The sequence below is a fragment of the Pan troglodytes genome, chromosome 11 (assembly GCF_028858775.2).
Source record: "Pan troglodytes isolate AG18354 chromosome 11, NHGRI_mPanTro3-v2.0_pri, whole genome shotgun sequence".
NCBI classification, from domain to species: domain Eukaryota; kingdom Metazoa; phylum Chordata; class Mammalia; order Primates; family Hominidae; genus Pan; species Pan troglodytes.
Window position 1 is genome coordinate 29385186 of NC_072409.2, and position 22572 is coordinate 29407757.

Sequence of the window (22572 nt, forward strand, 5' to 3'; positions counted from 1 at the left end):
GGATCTTGAGTTTTGAGAAGCATCAGCATAAAGAATGTATGTAAGGTACAGAGAGGATGTCTGGAGGTGCGCCCTGTGGATATCTTAAGCCTTTAAGGGTGAGCAAAAAACAATAGGTTCACAAAGGAAAATGAGAATGGTCTATGAGAAAGGTAAGAGGAAAACCAAGGAAAGAGAACGTTTTGAGACAGTAGTAGTGGTCAGCAATGTCAAATTGCTGCAGAAATTTTCTAAGAGTGAAATTGGGTTTAGCAGCTGCAAGAGCAGTTCATTTAATTGGTGTAGCAGAAGCCCATTAGATTGCAGTGTGTTGAGAAATTATTGGGAACGAGGAAGTAGAGAAAGCAGGTATAGACTGCTCTTTCCCAAGTTTGCCTATGGAACGTAGCTGGGAAGGAGGTATAGAGCAGTTTTGTTTAATTTTTTAAGATGGAGAAGCCTTGTTTGTATGCTCCAGGGAAAGAACTGGTAGAGTGGAAGGGGTTGTAAATATGAGGAGAGAGATGATTCTTAGTGCATTTCTCTGAGGATGAAGCATGAGATGAATCCATGGCACGAATGGAACATCTGGGGAAAGCAGGTCAGAATGGATATGGATATAAATACTGTGAGTTCAGCGGAGCGGGGAAGGCGGGAAATTAGGGGCCATACATCTTTGAAGGAAGAAGTGAGGTCTTCTGTCCTCTGGCTCTTTGGATATAATACATTTTAAAAGGAGAATGGGAAAAAGGAGGAACCAACATGTATCAGGTATGGGATTTTAGGAAGGAGCCATCTGGGATCTAGGCAAGTGGATAGAGCCTTTCATGGGATGATAGACCTTCCAAATGTTGTCCTCTAGGGCTCAGCCTCAGCCTTCACATCCAGAGGGCTCCTTTTCTTTGGGTCATTCTTCTGTACTGGAAGTCAATGCAGAGCCCTTTTGTACCGGTTTTGAATAGTAGCAGCATTCTCTCTGCAACTGTATCAAAGGCACACAATCTGAGCAGCCCCAGATCAGGTAGTAGAAGAAAGGTTTGTTTGTCTTTTGTTTGAAATTTTGAAGTAATAATTATAGATTCACAGGGAGTTGCAAAGACATATACAGGGAAGACCCATATACTCTTCACCCCACCCCCTCCAGTGTTGTCATCTTGCATAATTATAGTACAATAAAACCAGGAAATTGCCATTGCTATAATACACTGACCTTCAGATTTCATCCTCTATGTAGCTTCATGTCAGCTATCAACACACTCAGTACATAACTGTTGCATTGCAGGCTTCCTCATGCCACCCCTTAACAGCCACACCCACCCTCTACCCTTTCCTTCAAGATTTCCCTAACTCTTAGCAACCACTAATCAGTTCTCCATAGCTATAAAATCATTTTGAGAATAATACGTAAATCCAGTCATGGAGCATGCAGCCTTTTGAGATTGGCTTTTTGTTGCTTAGCATAATTCTCTTGAAGCTCATCCAAGATGTTGTAGGTATCAAGTTTGTTCTTTTTTATTGCCGAGTAATGTTCTATTTAGGAAGTTTTTTTGTTTTTGTTTTTGTTTTGACACAGAGTCTCACTCTAACCCAGGCTGGAGTGCAGTGGTGTGATCTTGGCTCAGTGCAACCTTCACCTCCTGGGTTCAAGCGATTCCTGTGCCTCCCAAGTAGCCCGAATTACAGTCATGTACGCACTATCATGCCTGGCTAATTTTTTTGTTTTTAGTAAGAGAGGGTTTTACCATGTTGGCCAGGCTGGTCTTGAACTCGTGACCTCGAGTGATCCACCCGCTTTGGCCTCCCAAAAGGAAGGCCTTTTTTTTTTTTTTGAGATGAAGTCTTGCTCTGTCGCCCAGGCTGGAGTGCAGTGGCGCGATCTTGGCTCACTGCAAGCTCCGTCTCCCAGGTGCACGCCATTCTCCTGCCTCAGCCTCCGGAGTAGCTGGGACTACAGGCACCCGCCACCACGCCCGGCTAATTTTTTTTTGTATTTTTAGTAGAGATAGGGTTTCACCGTGTTAGCCAGGATGGTCTTGATCTCCTGATGTCGTGATCCACCTGCCTCGGCCTCCCAAAGTGCTGGGATTACAGACTTGAGCCACTGCATCCGGCCAAGGAAGGCTTTTTGAAGCTGCTTAGACTTTGGTGATTCATGGAAGGTCTGATTCTTTTTCAGCAGATAGGTGGGGATGGGATTGGAAATAGTAGGGGTCGGCATGAAATAATGATAATGGTTTCCTGCATCTCTCAGTACTCAGTGGATTCTGTCAGCAGGAGGGCAGTTGACCTTGTAGGGGATTCATGTAGATACTCCTAGTGGAGAAGATACAGTTAAGAATAAGTCCAGATGTCCTTTCTTCCAACTTGGTGTGGTTTTATATGGCCCATGTAGTCCCTTGACTTCTGCTGGATGTGCCTTGTAAGCTGGTGGGTAAATTAGACAGATTAGGATCATCTTAATGGAGCTCTAAAGAAAATAATGATGTTATACATACTGATTCTTGTCTTCGGCAGTTGTTAGTCAGGAGCTCATTTTCTGCTTTCTCCTGACTTGTCTCAAGCCTGTTGATTCCTGTGCCTCAGGACCCTCATTAGGAGATGGCACTGAAATGGTTCTCAGTTGCACTTATCCCTTCGCTTACTTGGGAGAAACCCAGTAGGCTAAACTAAGTTGTTTGTAATCAGGGTTGTTCTCTTGGTAGGTAGTAGGTGATAGAGATTAACCTTTACCCAGGAAGGTGAAGGCAGACCAGTCTAAACTGTAGGGCATTGGTTTCTGCTGAGGCATCCCTCTTGAGTGAGTAGGGGAGTTAGTGATAGGCTGAGGCAGTGAATCTCCAAGGAAGGAGCTCAGTTCAGGGGCTGTAGGGGTGTAAGGCCGGAGTACAGCCCAGCTAAGGCAGCTCCTGTGTTTCTGGCCCCATGTCTCTTGAGGGAGACTGGGACTGAGCCAGTACCTCTACCTTGTCCCCAAAACAGCTCCTCTCATTTGTTGCTCTTAGGAAACCTGTGTGAGTACATTGGGAAAGTGTTTTCATAGTGGCCAGTAAGACATTTTCCCAGGCCCAGTAGACATTTGTGAATCATTAAGGATCTGTCCAGATACCTCTATGAATCTTCACACTTTTTTTTTTTTTTTGAGATGGAGTCTTGCCCTTGCTGCCCAGGCTGGAATGCAATGGCATGATCTCGGCTCACTGCAACCTCTGCCTCCTGGGTTCAAGCAATTGTCCTTCCTCAGCCTCCCAAGTAGCTGGGACTACAGGCGCACACCAACACACCTGGCTAATTTTTTCATTTTTAGTAGAGACGGTGTTTCACCATGTTGGCCAGGCTGGTCACAAACTACTGACCTCAGGTGATCCACCCGCCTCGGCCTCTCAAAGTGCTGGGATTACAGGCGTGAGCCACCATGGCCTGCCCATCTTCACACTTTTGAATAACACTACAGGAGAGTGTTATCATTATAATATATAATATCAATATAATACCAATATATCAATATAATATCAATTATAAGTTACCATATAATTGAAAATATTTAGCAATCCCTTCAAGCCACTGATGAATGTATAAAAGAGTAATTTAAAAGCTACTTAATTTCTCCTGAATCACATTTCAGTTTAGTGATCCAGATTTCCTGTTTATATGCTTATACTGTAAATTATTATATTTGTGTCTCTAAAAGTTTGAAATTTTGTCTTACTTGCTGAGAAATTTTTTTTTTTTTTTTTTTTTTTTTGAAACAGTCTTGCTCTTTTGCCCAGGCTGGAGGGTAGTGGTATGATCTTGGCTCATTGCAACGTCTGCCTCCTGGGCTCAAGTGATTCCTGTGCCTTAGGCTCCTGAGTAGCTGGGACTACGGTTTTGTGCAACCATGCCCAGCTAATTTTTGTATTTTTAGTAGAGACGGGGTTTTGCCTTGTTGGCCAGGCTGGTCTTGAACTCCTGGCCTCAAGTGATCTGCCTGCCTTGGCCTCCCAAAATGCTGGGATTACAGGCATGAGCCAGCGTGCTGGCCTTGCTGAGAAATGTTTGAGTGGACTGAGGAATTTGCCAAGAAGTTTCACAGATACTTTATTTGGAGTGTGGGACAAACTGGTTAATACTTAAGATTCAACCCACTACTGGTTTAATAGTCTACTTTTTAATTTATTCAAAAGATCTCTTATTTTTTCTGGTTAAAGACCACTTTCCTAGGCACCATGACTTTGTGGCTGTCAGTGGCAACTGACTTTCTCTTTATGACCATCTTTCTCATACACAGCACATAAAGTTGCTGTGAGTTGAGGATGTTGCACATTTGACTTTACCTAATTGACCCTTTTGTGTTAGGTTTGTAGGATGTGTCATTTTGGGGCCTGAGGAAAGTAAATGACTAGCTTCTGCTTGCCTTCACCTTTTGGCTTCACTCTGGAATAGTTGAAATGAGGACTGTTAAATTTGTGAATGTCAACATCTCCAGCGTATATTATTAAGAGGAACAATTTAGATAATACGTGAACATATTTTCTCTTGTGGAAAACATTAGGACTGTGTAAAGGATTCTTGATTAAGGTGTATGGTACAGCCTGCTTAGTCAACAGAAGAATGAGGAGGCCACCTCTCACTGCAGAACAAGTAAAGCTTGTGGGCTATAGTTCCTTGCATAGTTGGAACTTTGCTCAGGAATTCTATCTTTAAAAGATCTTCAGTAGATAACAAAGTTGAGGATAATGATTCACCTTCTTCATTTCCTGCATTCTTTCTGATTTCTTCACTTCCTTAGATTAGTGATTCTCAAACTGTAGCATGCATCAGTATCACCTGCAGGGCTTGTTAAGGTACAGATTGCTGGGCCCTAGTCGTGTTCCTTTTTCAGTAGATCTAGGTTTGGGCCCCCAATTTTTCATTTCTAACAGGTTTCCAAAAAGTTCTGATGCTGCTGGTTTGTGGACCACACTTTGAGAACCCTGTCCCAGATGTTGAATATCCCAGTCTCCCAGAACCATTTTCTTTGGTGCCAAATAAGGCAGGTGACTCAGGACATGTGAACAGAGAAACCAGGCAGAGTAGAATGAAAGGGAGGTTGTGGGGAAAGTGGGTCTAAAAGCTAAGGAAACACTGAGGCCTGGTGCCATGGCTCATGCCTGTAATCCTAGAACTTTGGGAGGCTGAGGCGGGTGGATCACTTGAGATCAGGAGTTTGAGACCAGTCTGACTAACATGGTGAAACCCTGTCTCTACTAAAATACAAAATTAGCCAGGCGTGGTGACGTGCCTATAATCTCAGCTACTTGGGAGGCTGAGGCAGGAGAATCACTTGAACCCAGGAGGTGGAAGTCGCAGGGTTGCACCGAGCCGAGATTGTGCCATTGCACTCCAGCCTGGGCAAGAAGAGTGAAACTCCGTCTCAAAAATAAAATAAATAAAAGCTAAGGAAAGATTGAAAGGACATCCTGAATGTTAGAGACTTAGGACAGTTAAGCCTGAAAGTCCTGCTCATGATGCTTCGGTATGTGTGTATTGATGAATGATCAACAGTCTGTCTGTTATGGATTAAGCATATCAAGTTCAAAGCATTATTGGTACACTACACAGAAAGTGTACTTTTTTCATTTTTTTTCTTTGTTTTACATTAGTTGGCTTCCTGAGGCTCAGGTAGTCCAAAGAGCCCTGAATTCTGCGGCTAACAACGTGTATCAGTATGGACGAGAATGGATAACTCACAAGGTAAGGGAAGAAACTTTCTTTGTGGCTTTCTCTTTTCAGGGTCTTTACTGGTGGTTGCTTGTTGCTTTGATAAAACATAAGTAGAAATGCTATTCACAGCAGTAAATAGGCTTAAATAAACAGGTAAGCAACATACAATGAAATCTTTTGAAAGATCACATTGAATAGGGGTAGTAGCCTGAACAATCTGAGAGGTTGGTCATGTACTTTTTCAAGATAGATCTGATTCATTACTTGTGAGTTAGGACAGAATGATCACTTGGTTTGGGTAGTCAAATAAGGCTTTGTAGAGAAAAAGGTATTAATGCATATTAAATCTTATTATCTGCTGATAACTGTCTTTGGCAGTTTCCAGTTATTTTCATTTAATACTTGTTTTTTTTCTTTTACTGTTTCTAAGAAGCCTGCAGTGTGAATTATTTTGCCTGCTTTGCAGATGAGGAAACAAGACTCAGCAAGGCTGAGTCAGTTCTCAGTGGTCGTGTAGTAAATTGCAGAGCTTGGTTTGAAACTGAAGCTTAACTTCAAATCCTTTGTTTCTACTGTAGCATGCTCGCAGTGTGTGCCCAGAACTGGATTAAGTGCTTTTGATGTGGCACTTGAGATAAACCTTGAAGGAATGGCAGATCAAGGAAGAGTGGATTTTAAGAAGGGTATTTGTGTGAGCCAAGATGCAGAGACAGGAGTGTGCTTGAAGAGATGATTGAGATGCTGAGACAGGAGTGTGCTTGAGGAAATGATCTTGACTGAAGTGGAGGGAGCTTTGTGAAGGGGAAATGAATGATAGAGGAAAGGCAGCACAGTTAAGGATTAGATTCCACGATATGGATTTGGGATATTCTTTCCCTCCCTAGTTTTGCCTGTAGGAATAAAGGTAATTTGCACTTTTAGTATACTGAAATAATTAGGATTATGTAAGAATCGACAGGATTTGTTGCAGTAAGACTTGTGCCCAGAAAAATATATTAGTATGTGATTCCATATTGAAAATTCAAAAACAAAATCTAAAAAAATAATATAATGGAAGATACGCTGTATACACATTTATGGAATCAGGCTGGCCGTGGTGGCTCACGCCTATAATCCAAGCACTTTGGGAGGCCAAGGCAGGCTGCGGATCATGGGGTCAAGAGTTCGAGACCAGCCTGACCAACATGGTGAAACCTGGTCTCTACTAAAAATACAAAAGTTAGCCAGGCGTGGTTGCGCACACCTGTAATCCGAGCTACTCAGGAGGCTGAGGCAGGAGAATCGCTTGAACTCGGGAGGCAGAGGTTGCAGTGAGCCGAGATCATGCCACTGCACTCTACTCTCAGAGACAGCAAAACTCCATCTCAGAAAAAAGAAAAAAAAATTAGATGAGCTTATTTACCTCAAATTAGATGGCTCTCAAATGATGTTCTGACTATGCTTCATGCTTGGTTGCCTCTCATATGCAGAGGCATATCAGGCACCACCAACAGTACTTGTGTTTCAGTGATGCGTAGTTTTTTTTTTCTTTTTGTGGAGAGGGAGTCTTGCTCCGTTGCCCAGGCTGGAGTGCAGTGGCGTGATCTCAGCTCACTGCAACTTCCACCTCCTAGGCTCAAGTGATCCTACCACTTCAGCCTCCTGAGTAGCTGGAACTACAGGCATGCACCACCATGCCCGGCCAATTTTTCTGTTTTTATAGAGACATGGTTTCACCATGTTGCCCAGGCTGGTCTCGAACTCCTGTGCTTACGCAATCCTTCCACCATGGCCTCCCAAAGTGCTATGATTACAAGGCATGAGCCATGATGCCTAGACAAATGGCTTTATTATATTGAATATTTTGTTTTCAGTTTACGAATAAATCAAATATAAAGGAACAAATATGAACAGATATGTTTGCATTGAATATGTCTAGTAACTGGTTCACGTATCTGTAAGGCCAGCATCAAATAGACAAAGAGTAAGGAAACAGATGTTGTAAACTAACGTGGGAAAATGGTCACTCCTTTCATTACTAAAGAAGAAAATAATAATGGGTACATTTCACACCTGTTAAATTCCCTAAAAATTTTCCAGTTAGTTCATAAGGCTTTGGGGAAATTGGGTTATTTATGTAATTTTAGAAAGCATTAATTGGTATATTTCTTATTATAGAAGTCAGTTTACCAATGCATAGCAAGAGCCATTAAAATGCTCATTTTCGGCTGGGTGTGGTGGCTCATGCCTGTAATCCCAGCACTTTGGGAGGCCGAGGCAGGAGGATCACTTGAGCCCAGACCAGCTTGGGCAACATAGTGAGACCTTGTCTCTACAAAAAATAAGAAAATTAGCTCTGTGTGGTGTCAGTGCACCTGTGATCCCAGCTACTTGGGTGTCTTAGGTGGCAGGATCACTTGAGTCTGGGAGGTCCAGGCTTCAGTGAGCCGTGATCATGCCACTGCACTCCGGCCTGGGTGACAGAGTGAGACCCTGTCTCAAAAAAAAACAAAACAAAAACTCTTTTTATTTGGTTGCAGTACATTTATTTATGTCACAAGTAACCCTGCAATGAACATCCATATATATCCTTAAAAACCGTGTAAAAGGATGTTCATTGCAGTGTTACTCATGACATTAAAAATTAGGATTCATGGATGGGCGTGGTGGCTCACGCCTGTAATCCCAGCACTTGTGGAGGCTGAGGTGGGCAGATCACTTGAGGTTAGGAGTTCAAGACCAGCCTGGCCAACATGGTGAAACCCCATCTCTACTAAAAATACAAAAATTAAATGGGTGTGGTGGCACACACCTGTAATCCCAGCTACTCAGGAGGCTGAGACAGGAGAATTGCTCCAACCTGGGAGGCAGAGGTTGCAATGAGAGTCGAGATCGCGCCACTGCACTTCAGCCTGGGTGACAGAGCAAGACTCTATCTCAAAAAAAAAAAAAAAAAAAAAAGAAGGATTTATTGTATATCCTTAGAGTGGGTAATGATCAGCTAATACCAGAACGTAATGAATTAATATAAAAGTATTAAAGATGAAGGTTAGTGATGAAGGCTAAAGATTGAATGTTTATAATGAAGTAGAAAAAATTCTAAATTGTCTCTATGTAAATAGGCAGAAAGTTGCAGAGGAAATAGAAAAATGGAAACAATTGTATTAAGGAAGTGGGCCTACAAACTTCTTCTAGAAATTCTTTGGGTTTTTGTTTTTTTTTCTGAGACCAGGTCTTACTCTGTTACTCAGGCTGGAGCAGTTGGCGTGATCACGGCTCACTGCAGCCTCAACCTCCTGGACTCAGGTGATCCTCTCATCTCAGTCTCCTGAGTAGCTGGGACAGCAGGCATGCGCCACCACACCTGGTAATTTTTTTGTATTTTTTGTAAAGATGGGGTTTCGCCATGTTGCTCAGGCTGATCTCAAACTCCTGGGTTCAAGCGATCTGCCCACCTCAACCTCTGAAAGTGTGAAAGTTGTTTTTTATATTATAATATGGTTTTAATAATAACTAAGTGGGACAACATTTTATAATGATAGCCTTCCTCTAAGTTACGTTGTCTCAGTGTACTTGATTTCCACAAACCCGAGGCCAGTCTGATCAATTGTAAATGAGACCGGACATCTCTCAGCATGCAAATGGAGGGAAGGATTTGTGTTTATAGCCAACATCCTAAAATTTTACTTAAAATTCTGTGGTAATTCTTAATAATAGAGATAAATGCAACATGAGACATATGTATAATGGAAGGGCACTGGGATTACAGGGGAAAGATTTTTCTCTGGACAGGTAAGATCAGATAAGTCAGCAATCATGGCTTCATTTGCACCATTCTCTGATAGCGTGAGGTAGCTCTCTTAGAGACCTGAGAATAGAGCAAAGAAAATAGAAGCAAAAAGAAGAGAAAGGAAATTTACTGGGAATACTCAGGAGTAGATTTAAGGAAAGAACGTAATATGGCTAGAGATAAATAGTCTGGAACATTTTTGTTTGCTTTGGAACAAATGTAAATACCCAGCATATATTAATTTTACTCTGTTGTTGCCTGAAATATTGTACCAGGTCGTATCTGTGTTTTTTTCTAGCTCCATAAAATTCTAGGAGATAAGGTGAACAATACTGCTGTAATTGAAAAGCAAGTACTAGAACTTTGGGACAGACTGTATCACTCTTGGTTTGTAAAGGTAAGTTATTTTAGCTAAGGTTTTCTGTTGTAAACTAATAAAGTCCTTTTATTGACTCATCAACTAGATAGGATTATATTCACAGTGGGATTTCATTCATGGAAATTTTAAAACAGCAAAACCTTAAGCCTCAGGTCACTAAAAGTCAGTGTGAGTTGATGGTTAGTCTCCATGGCAGAACCTGCCTATCTCTCTGGTGCGTCAGTATTCCATCCTCAGTCTGTTGTCACGGACATCTCATCCCCTAGACTAGCTCTGTTCGGGAGAAGTGTAATGCAAGCCACATAAGGTAATGTTAAATTTTCTAATACTTATACTAAACGAATTTTACCTGTTTTAGTTTTTTAGTGATATTTTATTTAACCCAGTATGCCCCAAATACTATTATTTTAATATATAATCATTAGAAAAAATTTAATAAGATATTTTATATCCTTTTTTTCCATACTGGCTTTGAAATCTAGCATGCATTTTATACCAGCAGCACATCTCAGTTTTTGAGCTAGCCATATTTTAAGTGCTCAGTAGCCACATGTGGCTAGCTCCTACTGGCTACTGTTTTAGACAGTACAACTGTAGGCATTAATAACTTTTCTTTGAGGAAGTGAAACTGAATCTAAAAGCTTAGAGATCTTTTATTTTTTATTATTATTTATTTATTTATTTTTTGAGACAGGGTCTCGCTCTGTCACCCAGACTGGAGTGCAGTGGTGTGATCGTGGCTTACTATAACATACTCCGTCTCTTGGGCTCGAGTGATCCTCCTGCCTCAGCCTCCTGAGTAGCTGGGATTACAGGTGCATGCCACCATGCCTGGTGAATTTTTTTGTATTTTTTATAGAGACAGGGTTTTGCCATGTTGTCCAGACCATCCTATACACTGGATCTGGCAGGGCCTGTGGGCTAGCAGGAGCCGTGCTGTGTATAGAGTGGGCAGAGTTAGTGGTGATGATTCTCAGAGTTGATGTAAGGAGAGCAAGTATATATATAAGTCTCTTAATGTAGGGTAGAGGGGGAGGAGGGCTGATTTTAAATTTGAATTTGTTGCTTAGTGACTTGTTTGGGATTATGTACTCTTGCTTTGGGATGAGTTGAAGGAAGATTGTTAGTTTTTATAGATTTCAAAGACTTGGGAAAAATATTCAGGGAATATCTAGGTGAGTATCATAGATTTGATCCCATCTGCTGAAAAACCAGATAATTAGAAAGGTATATCTATTTCTTTTGCTAACTCTGGGGCTTCTGCTTACGAATAGCTTTTATTACCCCTCACACCTCCTGAGCTTTATTTTATAGTAGAGGAAGGTCAGTGTTTCATAAGCATAGGTTTGTTAAGTGGTTAAGTACAGTTGTCCCCCAGTATCATGGGTGATAGGTCCTAAGACACCCCACTGGTACCAAAATCCAGGGATGCTCCAGTTCTTTGTACAAAATTGGCATATTTGTTGTCTGGGCCTGGTGGCTCATGTCTGTAATCCTGGCTATTTGGGAGGCTGAAGTGGGAGGATCACATGAGGCTGGGAGCTTCAGACCAGCCTGGGCAACATAGTGAGACCCCATCGCTACAAAAAATTAGCTGGGTGTGGTGGTGTGTGCCTGTAGTCCTAGCTACTCGGGGAGACTGAGGCGAGAGGATCACTGAAGCTCAGGAATTGGAGGCTGCAGTGAGCTATGACTGCACCATTGCACTCCAGTGCAGCCTGGTGACAGGGCAAGCAAGATGCTGTCTCTAAAAAAAGAAGACAACATTCCTACCATCGTGCCTGTCTAATTTTTAAATTTTTATAAAGATAGGATCTCACTATGTTGCCTGGGTTGGTCTTGAACTCCTAGGCTCAAGTGATCCTCTCGCCTCAGCCTCCCAAAGTGGTAGGATTACAGATGAGAGCCATTTTACCTGGCCCTTATCTCTTTCAAATTTAGTTATTCTCATATCTCTGCCAATGTCTTCCAGATAGATAGATTCTATTTACTGCCTTACGTTTGCTTGTTATATTCTTCTGTCCTCATTTGCCTTACCTTGTATGGTAAATTAAAAAGAAAAATGAGGGCCGGGCGCGGTGGCTCACGCCTGTAATCCCAGCACTTTGGGAGGCTGAGGCGGGCGGATCACAAGATCAGGAGATCAAGACCATCCTGGCTAACACAGTGAAACCCCGTCTCTACTAAAAATACAAAAAAAAATTAGCCGGGCGTTGTGGCAGGCAGGCACCTGTAGTCACAGCTACTTGGGAGGCTGAGGCAGGAGAATGGCATGAACCCGGGAGGCGGAGTTTGCAGTGAGCCGAAATCGCGCCACTGCACTCTAGCCTGGGTGATAGAGCGAGACCCCGTCTCAAAAAAAAAAAAATGAGGAAAGGAGGAAAAAGCAAAGATGGGAAATCAAGAGAAAGGTGGAGGGCCTAAAAACTAAAAAAAAAAAAAAAGAAAGTAAATGCTGTTTAGTGTGTTGTTGTAGATACTGAGAAATAAGATGTGTTTGCAAATGTATTTAGGAGGGAAGCACTGGAGCAAGACTTAGACAAGGTACCTAGAATATAAACAAAAGAATTTTATATTTCAGGTCTTTAAATGGAGTTCATAGCTGATTTCTTTTTTCTTTTTTAGACAGAGTCTCGCTCTGTCACCCAGGCTGGAGTGCCGTGGTACATTCTTGGCTCACTGCAACCTCCGCCTCCTGGATTCAAGCAATTCTCCTGCCTCAGCCTCCTGAGTAGCTGGGATTACAGGCACGTGCCACCACGCCTGGCTGATTTTTGTATTTTTAGTAGAGATGGGGTTTCACCATGTTGGTCAGGGTGGTCTCAAACTCCTGACCTCGTGATCCACCTGCCTCGGCCTCCCAAAGTGCTGGGATTACAGACGTGAGCCACCGCACCCGGCCTTAGCTGATTTCTTAAATAATGCAAAGTTCTTTTCCTTGGAGTACTTACTGAAGTGATGAAGGGGTCTTGAAGCAAAATGTGACATTTATACTTTCTGTTCTTTAGATTAAGATGGGAATTTCATGTCTGCACTGTTTTATTCCATAGAATGTAACACACTCTGGAAGGCACAAAGGACAGAAGTTGCATGTCAGTCGTCAGAATAGCTGGCTGGGAGACATTCTGGACTGGCAGGATATTGTTTCCTTTGTTCACGAGAACATTGAGACATTTCTTTCGGTAAGAAATGGCATTTATAGTTAAGCTGAAGTTCAAAATAAAAACAAACTGTAATTCCAAGTTTTCTTCATACACTTTGAGGCCTCATCTATCCTGTTTTTAACATCATGACATTTACATGTTTGAGAACTCTAAATGCACTAGGATGATGTTCAAAAGCCATAGGTTTCAGGTGTCACTCCCTTGGTATTTCCCCTGTGGTTGTAGAGTAACTGAGAGATGACCAGGATGTCTCCAGTTGGACTACTGGAGAGGCACCTGCCTTTGTGTTGTGCGAAGACCCTTGACCAGATGGAAATATGGTTCCAGTTACATTGGAGGGATGGGATGTGTTGAATGCTTAGCTTGTTACCTTCCCACCTAACCTCCTACCATGCACCATCACCTCTGCAGTCTTTGCAGCATTCCTAAGTGCTAACTACTGCTCCTCCTCATTCCATACCATATTTTGTATGGTGTCTTGGCATGTAGAATTTCACAGAGGGCAGTTTTCTTGTGCATAAACTTCTGACTTTCATCAAGTGAACAAAAATTGAGGTTTGCCGTGCTAAACTTTTTAAAATTAATTAATTAATTTTTTTTTTGAGACGGAGTTCATTCTGTTGCCTAGGCTGGAGTGCAGTAGTGTGATCTCAGTTTACTGCAATTTCCACCTCCCGAGTTCAAGCGATTCTCCTACCTCAGCCTCCTGAGTAGCTGGGATTATGGGCGTGCCCCACCACACCCAGCTAATTTTTTTTTTTTTTTTTTGCATTTTTAGTAGATATGGGGTTTCTCCATGTTGGCCCAAGCTGGTCTTGAACGGCTGACCTCAAGTGCCTCGGCCTCCCAAAGTGCTGGGATTATAGGCATGAGCCATCGCACCTGGCCTAAATTTAATTTTTATCAAAGTAATACATGACCATAACTGAAAAGGCAGCAACGCTAAAAGATTTTAATAAACAGCAGTGCCCTGCTGTATGCCTCCCAATTTCCCATCTTTTCTTTACGAACAACTGTCAATTCTTTTAGCTTTCCCTGGGTATTTACCTCTGAATTTCTAAAATAATGTTTATGCTACTCTCTTTGTTGTGCAGTTTTAGATGTTATCTTTTGGCTTCTTAATGTGGAAGATGAAATGCTGTTAATCAGATATTGGGCCTTTAACATGGATTCCTTAATTTTGAAAGCCTCTTTTCTGTTTTCTGTCTCTTTGTTTTCTTTTTCTCCTGAGAAATAGCTTCAACTTGCCTTTGAAACAGTGATTGAGGCCGGGCGTGGTGGCTTATGCCTGTAATCCCAGCACTTTGGGAGGCTGAGGCGGGTGGATCATCTGAGGTTGGGAGTTTGAGATCAGCCTAACCAACATGGAGAAACCCCGTCTCTACTAAAAATACAAAATTAGCTGGGCATGGTGGCGCATGCCTGTAATCCCAGATACTCGGGAGGCTGAGGCAGGAGAATCGCTTGAATCTGGGAGGCGGAGGGTGCGGTGAGCTGAGATTGCGCCACTGAGCTCCAGCCTGGGTAACAAGAGCGAAACTCCGTCTTAAAAAAAAAAAAAAGAAAAAAAAAGAAACCGTGATTGAAATTTTCATTTCTGCTATCATACTTGTAATATCCAATAGCTCTTTCTTCTGAACCATCCTTTTTTACTTATTTGAGAATATTACTAATAAAATATTTAAAATGACTTCTGCTCTCTCTTTGCTCTGAGTTTCTTTAAAGTTTGTTTTGCTTTCTCTTTTGTTACCTGTCTGGTGATCCTTGGCAGTGTGTTCCTTTTTAAGAGTGCAACACTAAAAGCAGCTGGAAGGTCCCTGCCAGGTCAGCCTGTAGAAAAACCCATTAGTCAGCAGGTTCCACCCAGTATCCTGGACCTTCCAGTTGGCTCTTTAATGCCAGTGCATACAAAAAATAGTGTATCATCTAATAATACCTTTGAATGTTTGCTTTCCCCAAAAATTCAGGTGTGTTAACTAAAAGTTATTGAATCCCTTTTTGTTTTGTTTTGTTTTGTGACTGTAGTCGTTAAACTTAAAAGTGTCTGTTATTGATGAATGAAGTGACAGTGTTGAATCATATTAAGATAGATGATAAAGAAACATGATTAAATTTTATAAATTCTTACGGAAAGAGAAGAGGCAGTTTTTGAAACTAAAATAACAGTTTTGCCATATAATCCCTCAAAAAGAAAAGTACAATTTCTGTATCCCTAAACACATTTAAATATTGAGTAATGAACAGTTCAGGGAACAGATGATTAGTAGTTTTTGTATGAAATGTTTTGTGTCAAATATTGTGCTAGGTGCTTACTAATTTCCAATTTAATTCTCCTAGTGATTCTGCAAAAGTAGTATAGTTGCCTTCATTTTAATAACAAAAAAACAGGCTCACAGGTGTTAAATAGTTTGCACAGTAAATAACAGTTGATATTCAAATTCAGTTCATCTTTCCTTGGCTGCAGAGGCCAGACTTTTTATATAATGTTGTATTATCTTTCAAACTGTATTTCATCCTCTAGAGAACTCAACATTTCTTAGTCTCATACCTTTATATTTTTATTTGCTTTGTCAGTTTTTGTTTTTTTTTTTTTGGATATTGTTGTAAATAGGTGACTTAGGGACAGTCTCGTTCATGAAATCTTCCCAGTGTATTTCAGAACACATTGAGGTTTCTCTACATTCAGACTCCTTTTGCATTTATTGTTTTCACCCTTTTGATACCTGAACATATTTTACCTTCTTTTTCAATTTTTGACACTTTAGTGTTTGTACCCAATCTTCTGGACTAGATTGTAAGTTTTTGGAGGTAGAAGGAATCTCATATATCACTACCTTAGAATTTAGTATGGTGTTAGGTCCTCAATTAAACTAATTAAGAGAAGCACATTAGGCTGTAGTGCAGTAGTTTGACTCTGGCTTACTGCATCCTCGACCTCCTGGGCTCAAGCCATCCTTCCGCTTCATCCTCCTCCTTCTTCCTCGTGAGTAGCTGGGACTACAGGCATACACCACCACACCCAGCTGATTTTTACATTTTTTGCAGAGATGGGGTCTTGCTATGTTGCACGGGCTGGTCTTGAACTCCTGAGCTCAAGCTCTTCTTTCACCTTGGCCTCCCAAAGTGCTGGGATTACAGGCATGAGCCACCATGCCCAGCCAATAATTATTGTTGTATTTAGAAATACAGTGGCTGTGTTGAAATGGTGTTTTGAGGTCACGTGACTCATGTCCCTTCCTTTAAAGATAAGAAAGATTGGAACTAGAGAAGATAGCAGAGCTCATGTGGTCCATTGTCTGCAGGCTCCCTCCCAGGTCTCTGAGGCAGACAGAGGTGGCTCAATTCTGCCAGGAGAGACATTTTTCCTTATTTAGACCTCTGCATTCCTGCAATGTCCTCTTCCTCCTTTGTTTTTCTAAACTGTTGCGTTTGAATCTCCTTCACCGGCTCCATAGAAGGTGGGCTGATGGCTCTTAGTAAGTACTGGGAAACGAAGTTAATAATCAAAAGGTTGTTTGGTGAGTGGTGGACTCAGAGTAAAGGACTGCAGAGCCACTGGAGATGGTGAGGCCTTGTTGGTCAGTTCTTATCCACAGTAGAGACCACCGTTCATGACCACATTGCTTAGTTGGTTCAGTAAGTCTCTTGGGCTTTTTTTATGTTTCATAATGAACTCTTTGTGACGTTCTTCCAGTACTTACATTGCTATTGTTGATTAAACTGATACCAAACCTGGCTCATGTTTTCTACTTCTGAGTTAGGATCCTTTTTTTTCCCCCTCAGAGACAGAGTCTCGCTTTGTCATCCAGTCTGGAGTGCAGTGGCACGATCTCAGCTCACTGCAACCTCCACCTCCTGGGTTCAAGAAATTTTTGTGCCTCAGCCTCCTGAGTAGTTGGAATTACAGGCATGCACCACCACATTCAGCTAATTTTTTTGTATCGTTAGTAGACATGGGATTTCACCATGTTGGCCAGGCTGGTCTCAAACTCCTGGCTTCAACTGATCTGCTCACCTTGGCCTCCCAAAGTGCTGAGATTACAGGTGTGAGCCACCACACCCAGCCTGAGTTGGGATACATTTTGTCTCCATAAATGTGTTTTGTTTTCAGAGTTTCATGGGCCTTGCTATTGTGCCTGCCTTTACCCATTTTCTCCTCTTTAAGCCTGGCATATAAATTAAAACCACTTTACTTTAAGGATTTAGTTAATATTCTAGAAATGTTTCTTCCTCTATTTTCTCCAATTGATTCCCTTTCTTTTTTTCTTTCAAATAGGAAAGGTTACTTTTTTGTTGTTGGAGACTACCAGTCTAAAATTAGTGTATTTAGTTAATTTATTAAGAATTACCACAAGATATTTTCTCTCAGTGCAACCCAGAAACTATTTAAATTTTTTTTTTAATAAAAATTCCAAAATGACTGAAGCTACAAAAAGAATGCTTGTCAAATCACAAGTAAAGGCATTGTTGGCTTGTTTCTTGGAACTGATGGCATTGTTCATTTATTCTTTATCCCACGAGGTCAAATAGTCAATCTTGCACATTTTTGTAGGCATTGTGAAGCATTTTCAAGATTTTATGTAAGGAGTTTTTGTAAATGAAACCAGCCTGCCGGAGTTCTCTTATGAAACTGAGCTGAGGTTTGCAAGAAATGCCAAGGGCAACAAAATATGCCTTTATAAATGGTACATCTGAAGTAGGAAAGGAATGGAGAAGACTTTTCATAGAACAGATGGACATATGACAAAAACCAGAACTGCTGTTTTGGGAAGGGCACCAAAACAAAAATCAGATCTTGTGAGTTCTGCCGCACAACATTTAAGCTCTAAGCTCTAGTTCCACTTACTAGCTTTGTGCCTTTGGGCAAGTTTTCTAAAAATTTGTGAGCTTCAAATTATGTATGTATAAAATAGAGATAATATCATCTGCATTTCTTCGTTCACAGCATTGTTGGGAGGTCTATGGAAGCATTTTAGAAATGGTAATGGGAGGTGTTTTTCTGGTCATTTTGCTTTTGTATTTTTCATTAAGAGGAAGGATAGTCTACTTAGGAAGAATAGAACAGATAATATAATAAGGGGATTTGAGATAGTAAATGAAATGTGCAGGTATGCTATAAATATTGTACCTCTCCTTTATTAATATTTAACATCTATGAGAAACCTTCCTCATGATATCTGGTTCTAGTGAATGTGTAGGTGACAAATCAGCTGAACTCAGTAGACGTCAGTATACTGGTCATTGCCTGTCTCAGGAAAGATTTTTGGCCTCAGAGCACTGCTCTTGTCCCTGTCTGTTGATTGCTTTTCTTGTGATTTAATGAAGTCATTGAGGTGATGCTTTTTATATTTGTAGATAGCTCTAAGTTGGAACTGGCAAGGGTGGGGGCTAGGCAGCCAGTAAAGCAAATACTGGAATTTCATGGCCTGCACTTAGGATCCTACAAGATAAATATAACCACAGGTTGTACTCTAGCATATTCCCCAGGAGGTAAAGTCATGGCCTGTGTCACATAATAATGTCTCTCTGTTAATCATGGGCCACAAAATGCAATCATGGTCCCATAAGATTATAATACTGTATTTTTACTGTACCTTTTAGTTGTTTAGATATACAGATACCTGTATTGTGGTTGCCTGTGGTATTCAGTACAGTAACATGCTACAAAGGTTTATAGTTTAGGAGTAGTAGGTTGTATCTTATAGCCTGTATGTGTGCTAGGCTTTACCATTTAGGGTTGTATCAGTACACTCTATGACATTTGCAGGATGAAATTGCCTAATGACACATTTCTCAGAATATATCTCCATAATTAAGTGATGCATGACTATATTTTTTCTCTGCGATTTTTACATAATCTACAATGATACGTGTGTGTGTGTGTGTGTGTGTGTGTGTGTGTGTGTGTGTGTGTTTTGAGACAGAGTTTTGCTTTTGCTGCCCAGGCTACAGTGCAATGGTAGGATCTCGGCTCACTGCAACCCCTGCCTCCTGGGTTCAAGCGATTCTCCTCCCTCAGCCTCCCAAGTAGCTGGGATTACAAGCATGTACCACACCACACTTGGCTAATTTTGTATTTTTAGTAGAGACAGGGTTTTACTATGTTGGTCAGGCTGGTCTGGAACTCCTGACCTCAGGTGATCCACCCGCCTCAGCCTCCAAAGTGCTGGGATTACAGGCATGAGCCACCATGCCCCACCAATTATATATAAAATTTTTTAATCCCATTTTTTAAATTTAGCATTTCATTGTAAAATATTTTCCCATGTTATAACAGTGATGTTTTTAATTGCTGTCTATATTATTTGGTGTGGATTTACTATTTTCTTTACTATTGAGTATACAACTGTTTTTGGTTGATTTTTCTTTTTTTTTTAATTTTCATTTGAAATAATCCTCAGTTCTTAGCTTTTCAGTTCATGGTACTAAAACACTGTATTAAAAGCACACTAGATGGCTGTAGAAACTTTTTTCATGAGGATTGGTTCTGATATCCAGCTTTCCTTCCTCGTCAGATCTTGGAGTCTCTGTGGATCGTTATGAGCCGGAATGTGAGCCTGCTGTTCACCACTGTCACTACACTCTTGACCATCCTCTTCTACAGCGGGACAGCCCTTCTCAATTTTGTACTCTCTCTGGTACGTCCACATAGATAAGTACACATCATATTTCCTTCCCTGTTAAAGCATATTTCTGGTTTCATTTGCAATTGCAGATGTCTGTCTTCCTATAGTTTCCAAATACGATTTTTTTTAGGAGATGTTGTCCTTTGTTTTGCAGATAATTTTCCTGACCACACTATTTTATCTATTAAGTTCCAGTGATGAGTACTACAAGCCAGTGAAGTGGGTGATAAGCCTGACTCCACTATCTCAGCCAGGTCCTTCTTCTAATATTATTGGCCAGTCTGTGGAAGAAGCTATCAGGTAGGGATAAGGTTTATGCTATTCTTATTTCTCCCAGAACTTTTTTTCCATGATAAGCCTGTTTTTTGTCATGAGCATCCTGATAACATTCAGTGCTAAACTCGTGAAGGACTCTGGTATTTTCAAGGTTTTCATCTCATTTTGAGAGGATAAATATGAACAGTGCAGTTGTTAATAAGAAAAAGATTCAGGCCAGGTACAGTGGCTCATGTCTGTAATTCCAGCAATTGAGATTGCTTGAGGCAGGAAGATTGCTTGAGGCCAGGAGTCTGAGATCAGCCTGGACAACATAGTGAGACCCTGTCTCTATGAAAAAATTTTAAAAATTATCTGGGCTTGGTGGCATGCACCTGTAACCCCAGCTACTTGGGAGGCTGAGGCCGGAGGCTTGCTTGAGGAACTTGAGGTTACAGTGAGCTGTGATCACGCCACTGCACTCCAGCCTTGGTGACAGAGCAAGATCCTGTTTCTTTGTTTTTTGGAGATGGATTGCAGTGGTGTGATCTTGGCTCAGTGCAGTCTCCGCCTCCAGAGTTCAAGTGATTCTCCTGCTTCAGCCTCCCAAGTAGGTGGGATTACAGGCGTGCACCACCACACCCAGTTAATTTTTGTATTTTTAGTAGAGATGAGGTTTTACCATGTTGGCCAGGCTGGTCTCAAACTCCTAACCTTAAGTGATCTGCCTGCCTCGGCCTCCCAAAATACTGGGATTACAGGCATGAGCCACCATGCCCGGCCAAGACCCTGTTTCTTAAAAAACAAAAAAACAGACTGGGCACGGTGGCTAACACCTGTAATCCCAGCCCTTTGGGAGGCTGAGGCAGGAGGATTGTTCAAGCTCAGGAATTTGACACAACCTGGGCAGCATAGCGAGACCTTGTCTCTACTAAAAATAAAAAAGATTAGCCAGGCATGGTGGTGTGAAAGCTGTAGTCCCAGCTACTTAAGAGGTTGAGGTGGTAGGATTGCTTGAGCCTGGAAGATGGAGGCTGCAGTGAACTTGGTCACACCACTGCACTGCAGCCTAGGCAACAGAGTAAGACCCTATCTCAAAAACAAAACAAAATTTAACAATTCAAAGCAGTTTTGATAACCTTCTCTCAAACCTGAGATTTACAAAGATGTAATGGTCTATCTCCATCAGCTTTCCATCAGCAGGATCTTAGACCAGCTGTTAGCATCATGTCACTTGCTTAAGAGAACCCCCACTTCCACCACCCCCATCTCCAACTTCTTTCAGAACCCTCTGCTGTCAGGAGTTCCAGCTTTGCTCCAGAAGGAGAGTAGGTGGACTTCCTGTTTCTCCTCTGTCCTACAGCCAAGCTGTGCCCTCTGCAAGGAGTAGGTTGGATACTGGAAATGCAGAATCGTTGTTTTTCTCTTAAGTTATAGGCTCTGTATGCACTGGAGGTTCTGGCCAGAAACTTTTTCATTATGACTTCTGGCATCCATGTATTTACAGGCTTTGTTTCTGAATGAACTTCTTCAACTTTTCCTCCGTATAAGCTCTTTCCAGGTCATTGGCTCTTGGCTTCCTTTATCTTTTCCTCTTCATCATTTCTGGTAGGGAGGGCCCTTTTGCAGAGCAGGCCTCTCTCAGCCCCTCCTGTAATCCCTGTCATCATTCCTCATTAACAAGACTCAACTACATTTTTACTTCTTATGAATACGTCTCAAATTAAACCCTCCTATTGTCCATTAGAGCTCCTTTTTCTAATACGTTGTTAACCAGGTGGTCTTAAGCATCTCTTGAATAGCGAATCTTTGGCTGGCATTTCTGTCTCCACATACTTTTAATAAATATTGTCTGGAACTAGTCTTCCACAGAAATCTTGATTTTTTTTTTTTCTCCTCTGATAATTGTACCTGATTGATCTTGGTATATTTTTTCACTGTGTTCATGTAATAGCTAGGGAGAATCCCATTTGATTGTTAGAAAACCTTCAGTTACATTCAAACAGGATGCATGCTCCTAAAATACAATGTCTGTAGAACTTTTGCTAAGTTCTCTCCGCTTTTCCTACTAGCAAGGCCTGGGTAAGGTCTTCACCAATACCTTGTTTCCGCGATTGGCTGTCAAGTGGGATTAAAAAAAATGCTCTTAACACCTGTATAGTGTCCTCAGGTATCCACACAGGGGCCATCTATAAAGATTCCAGATTTGGGAGTATATTATCCAGTGTAACAGCAATTGGGGTGAAGCTGTTTCGAAGGAAGTACCAGCTATAGCTTCCCTCCTAAGTCCTATATGACCATTGACTATCATCTTTGCTGAATAAATGAAATGATGAAAATTCTAGCAATAGATTATCTTTTGTTTATCTAGGTGATATCTTTCTGTCTCAGAAAAGCTTTTGCAAATGCTCTACCAAAAAGGAAAGCTAATCTTTTATCTTCCCAACAGGGTAAAGCTATTGGAGCAGCCATATCAAAGGCTGGTAGGAATTCTCCAGTCAGTGTGGCTTAAGCCAAGCTTTGCAGAAAAATATCTACCTTGTTCATAAAGAACTTCAAGAAAGATGATGCTTCCATTTTCCTCAAGTAACCTTCATTGTTACTGACTCTTATTCTTAGAAAAATGTTTCTATTTTCACATCACAGCTTTTGAATTTTCTCTTGTTCTGCTTTCTTACAGCAGACCATCCTCTAAATGTCTGTCACCTTTTTTCATAC

At 41.3% G+C, this 22572-nt stretch overlaps 1 protein-coding gene across 8 annotated transcripts in view; it reads left to right on the top strand.

The window, feature by feature from the left end:
• Window positions 1-22572, top strand: part of TMEM245 (transmembrane protein 245) — a 107259-nt gene that overhangs the window by 50196 nt on the left and 34491 nt on the right. For all 8 annotated transcript variants that reach the window (XM_016961396.4, XM_001144114.8, XM_016961400.4 and 5 more), the window contains 5 exons: window positions 5601-5691; window positions 9729-9827; window positions 12860-12991; window positions 19489-19611; window positions 19754-19899. In XM_016961396.4, coding sequence (XP_016816885.3) covers window positions 5601-5691; window positions 9729-9827; window positions 12860-12991; window positions 19489-19611; window positions 19754-19899 — 591 coding nt within the window. The remainder of the gene's footprint in view (window positions 1-5600; window positions 5692-9728; window positions 9828-12859; window positions 12992-19488; window positions 19612-19753; window positions 19900-22572) is intronic.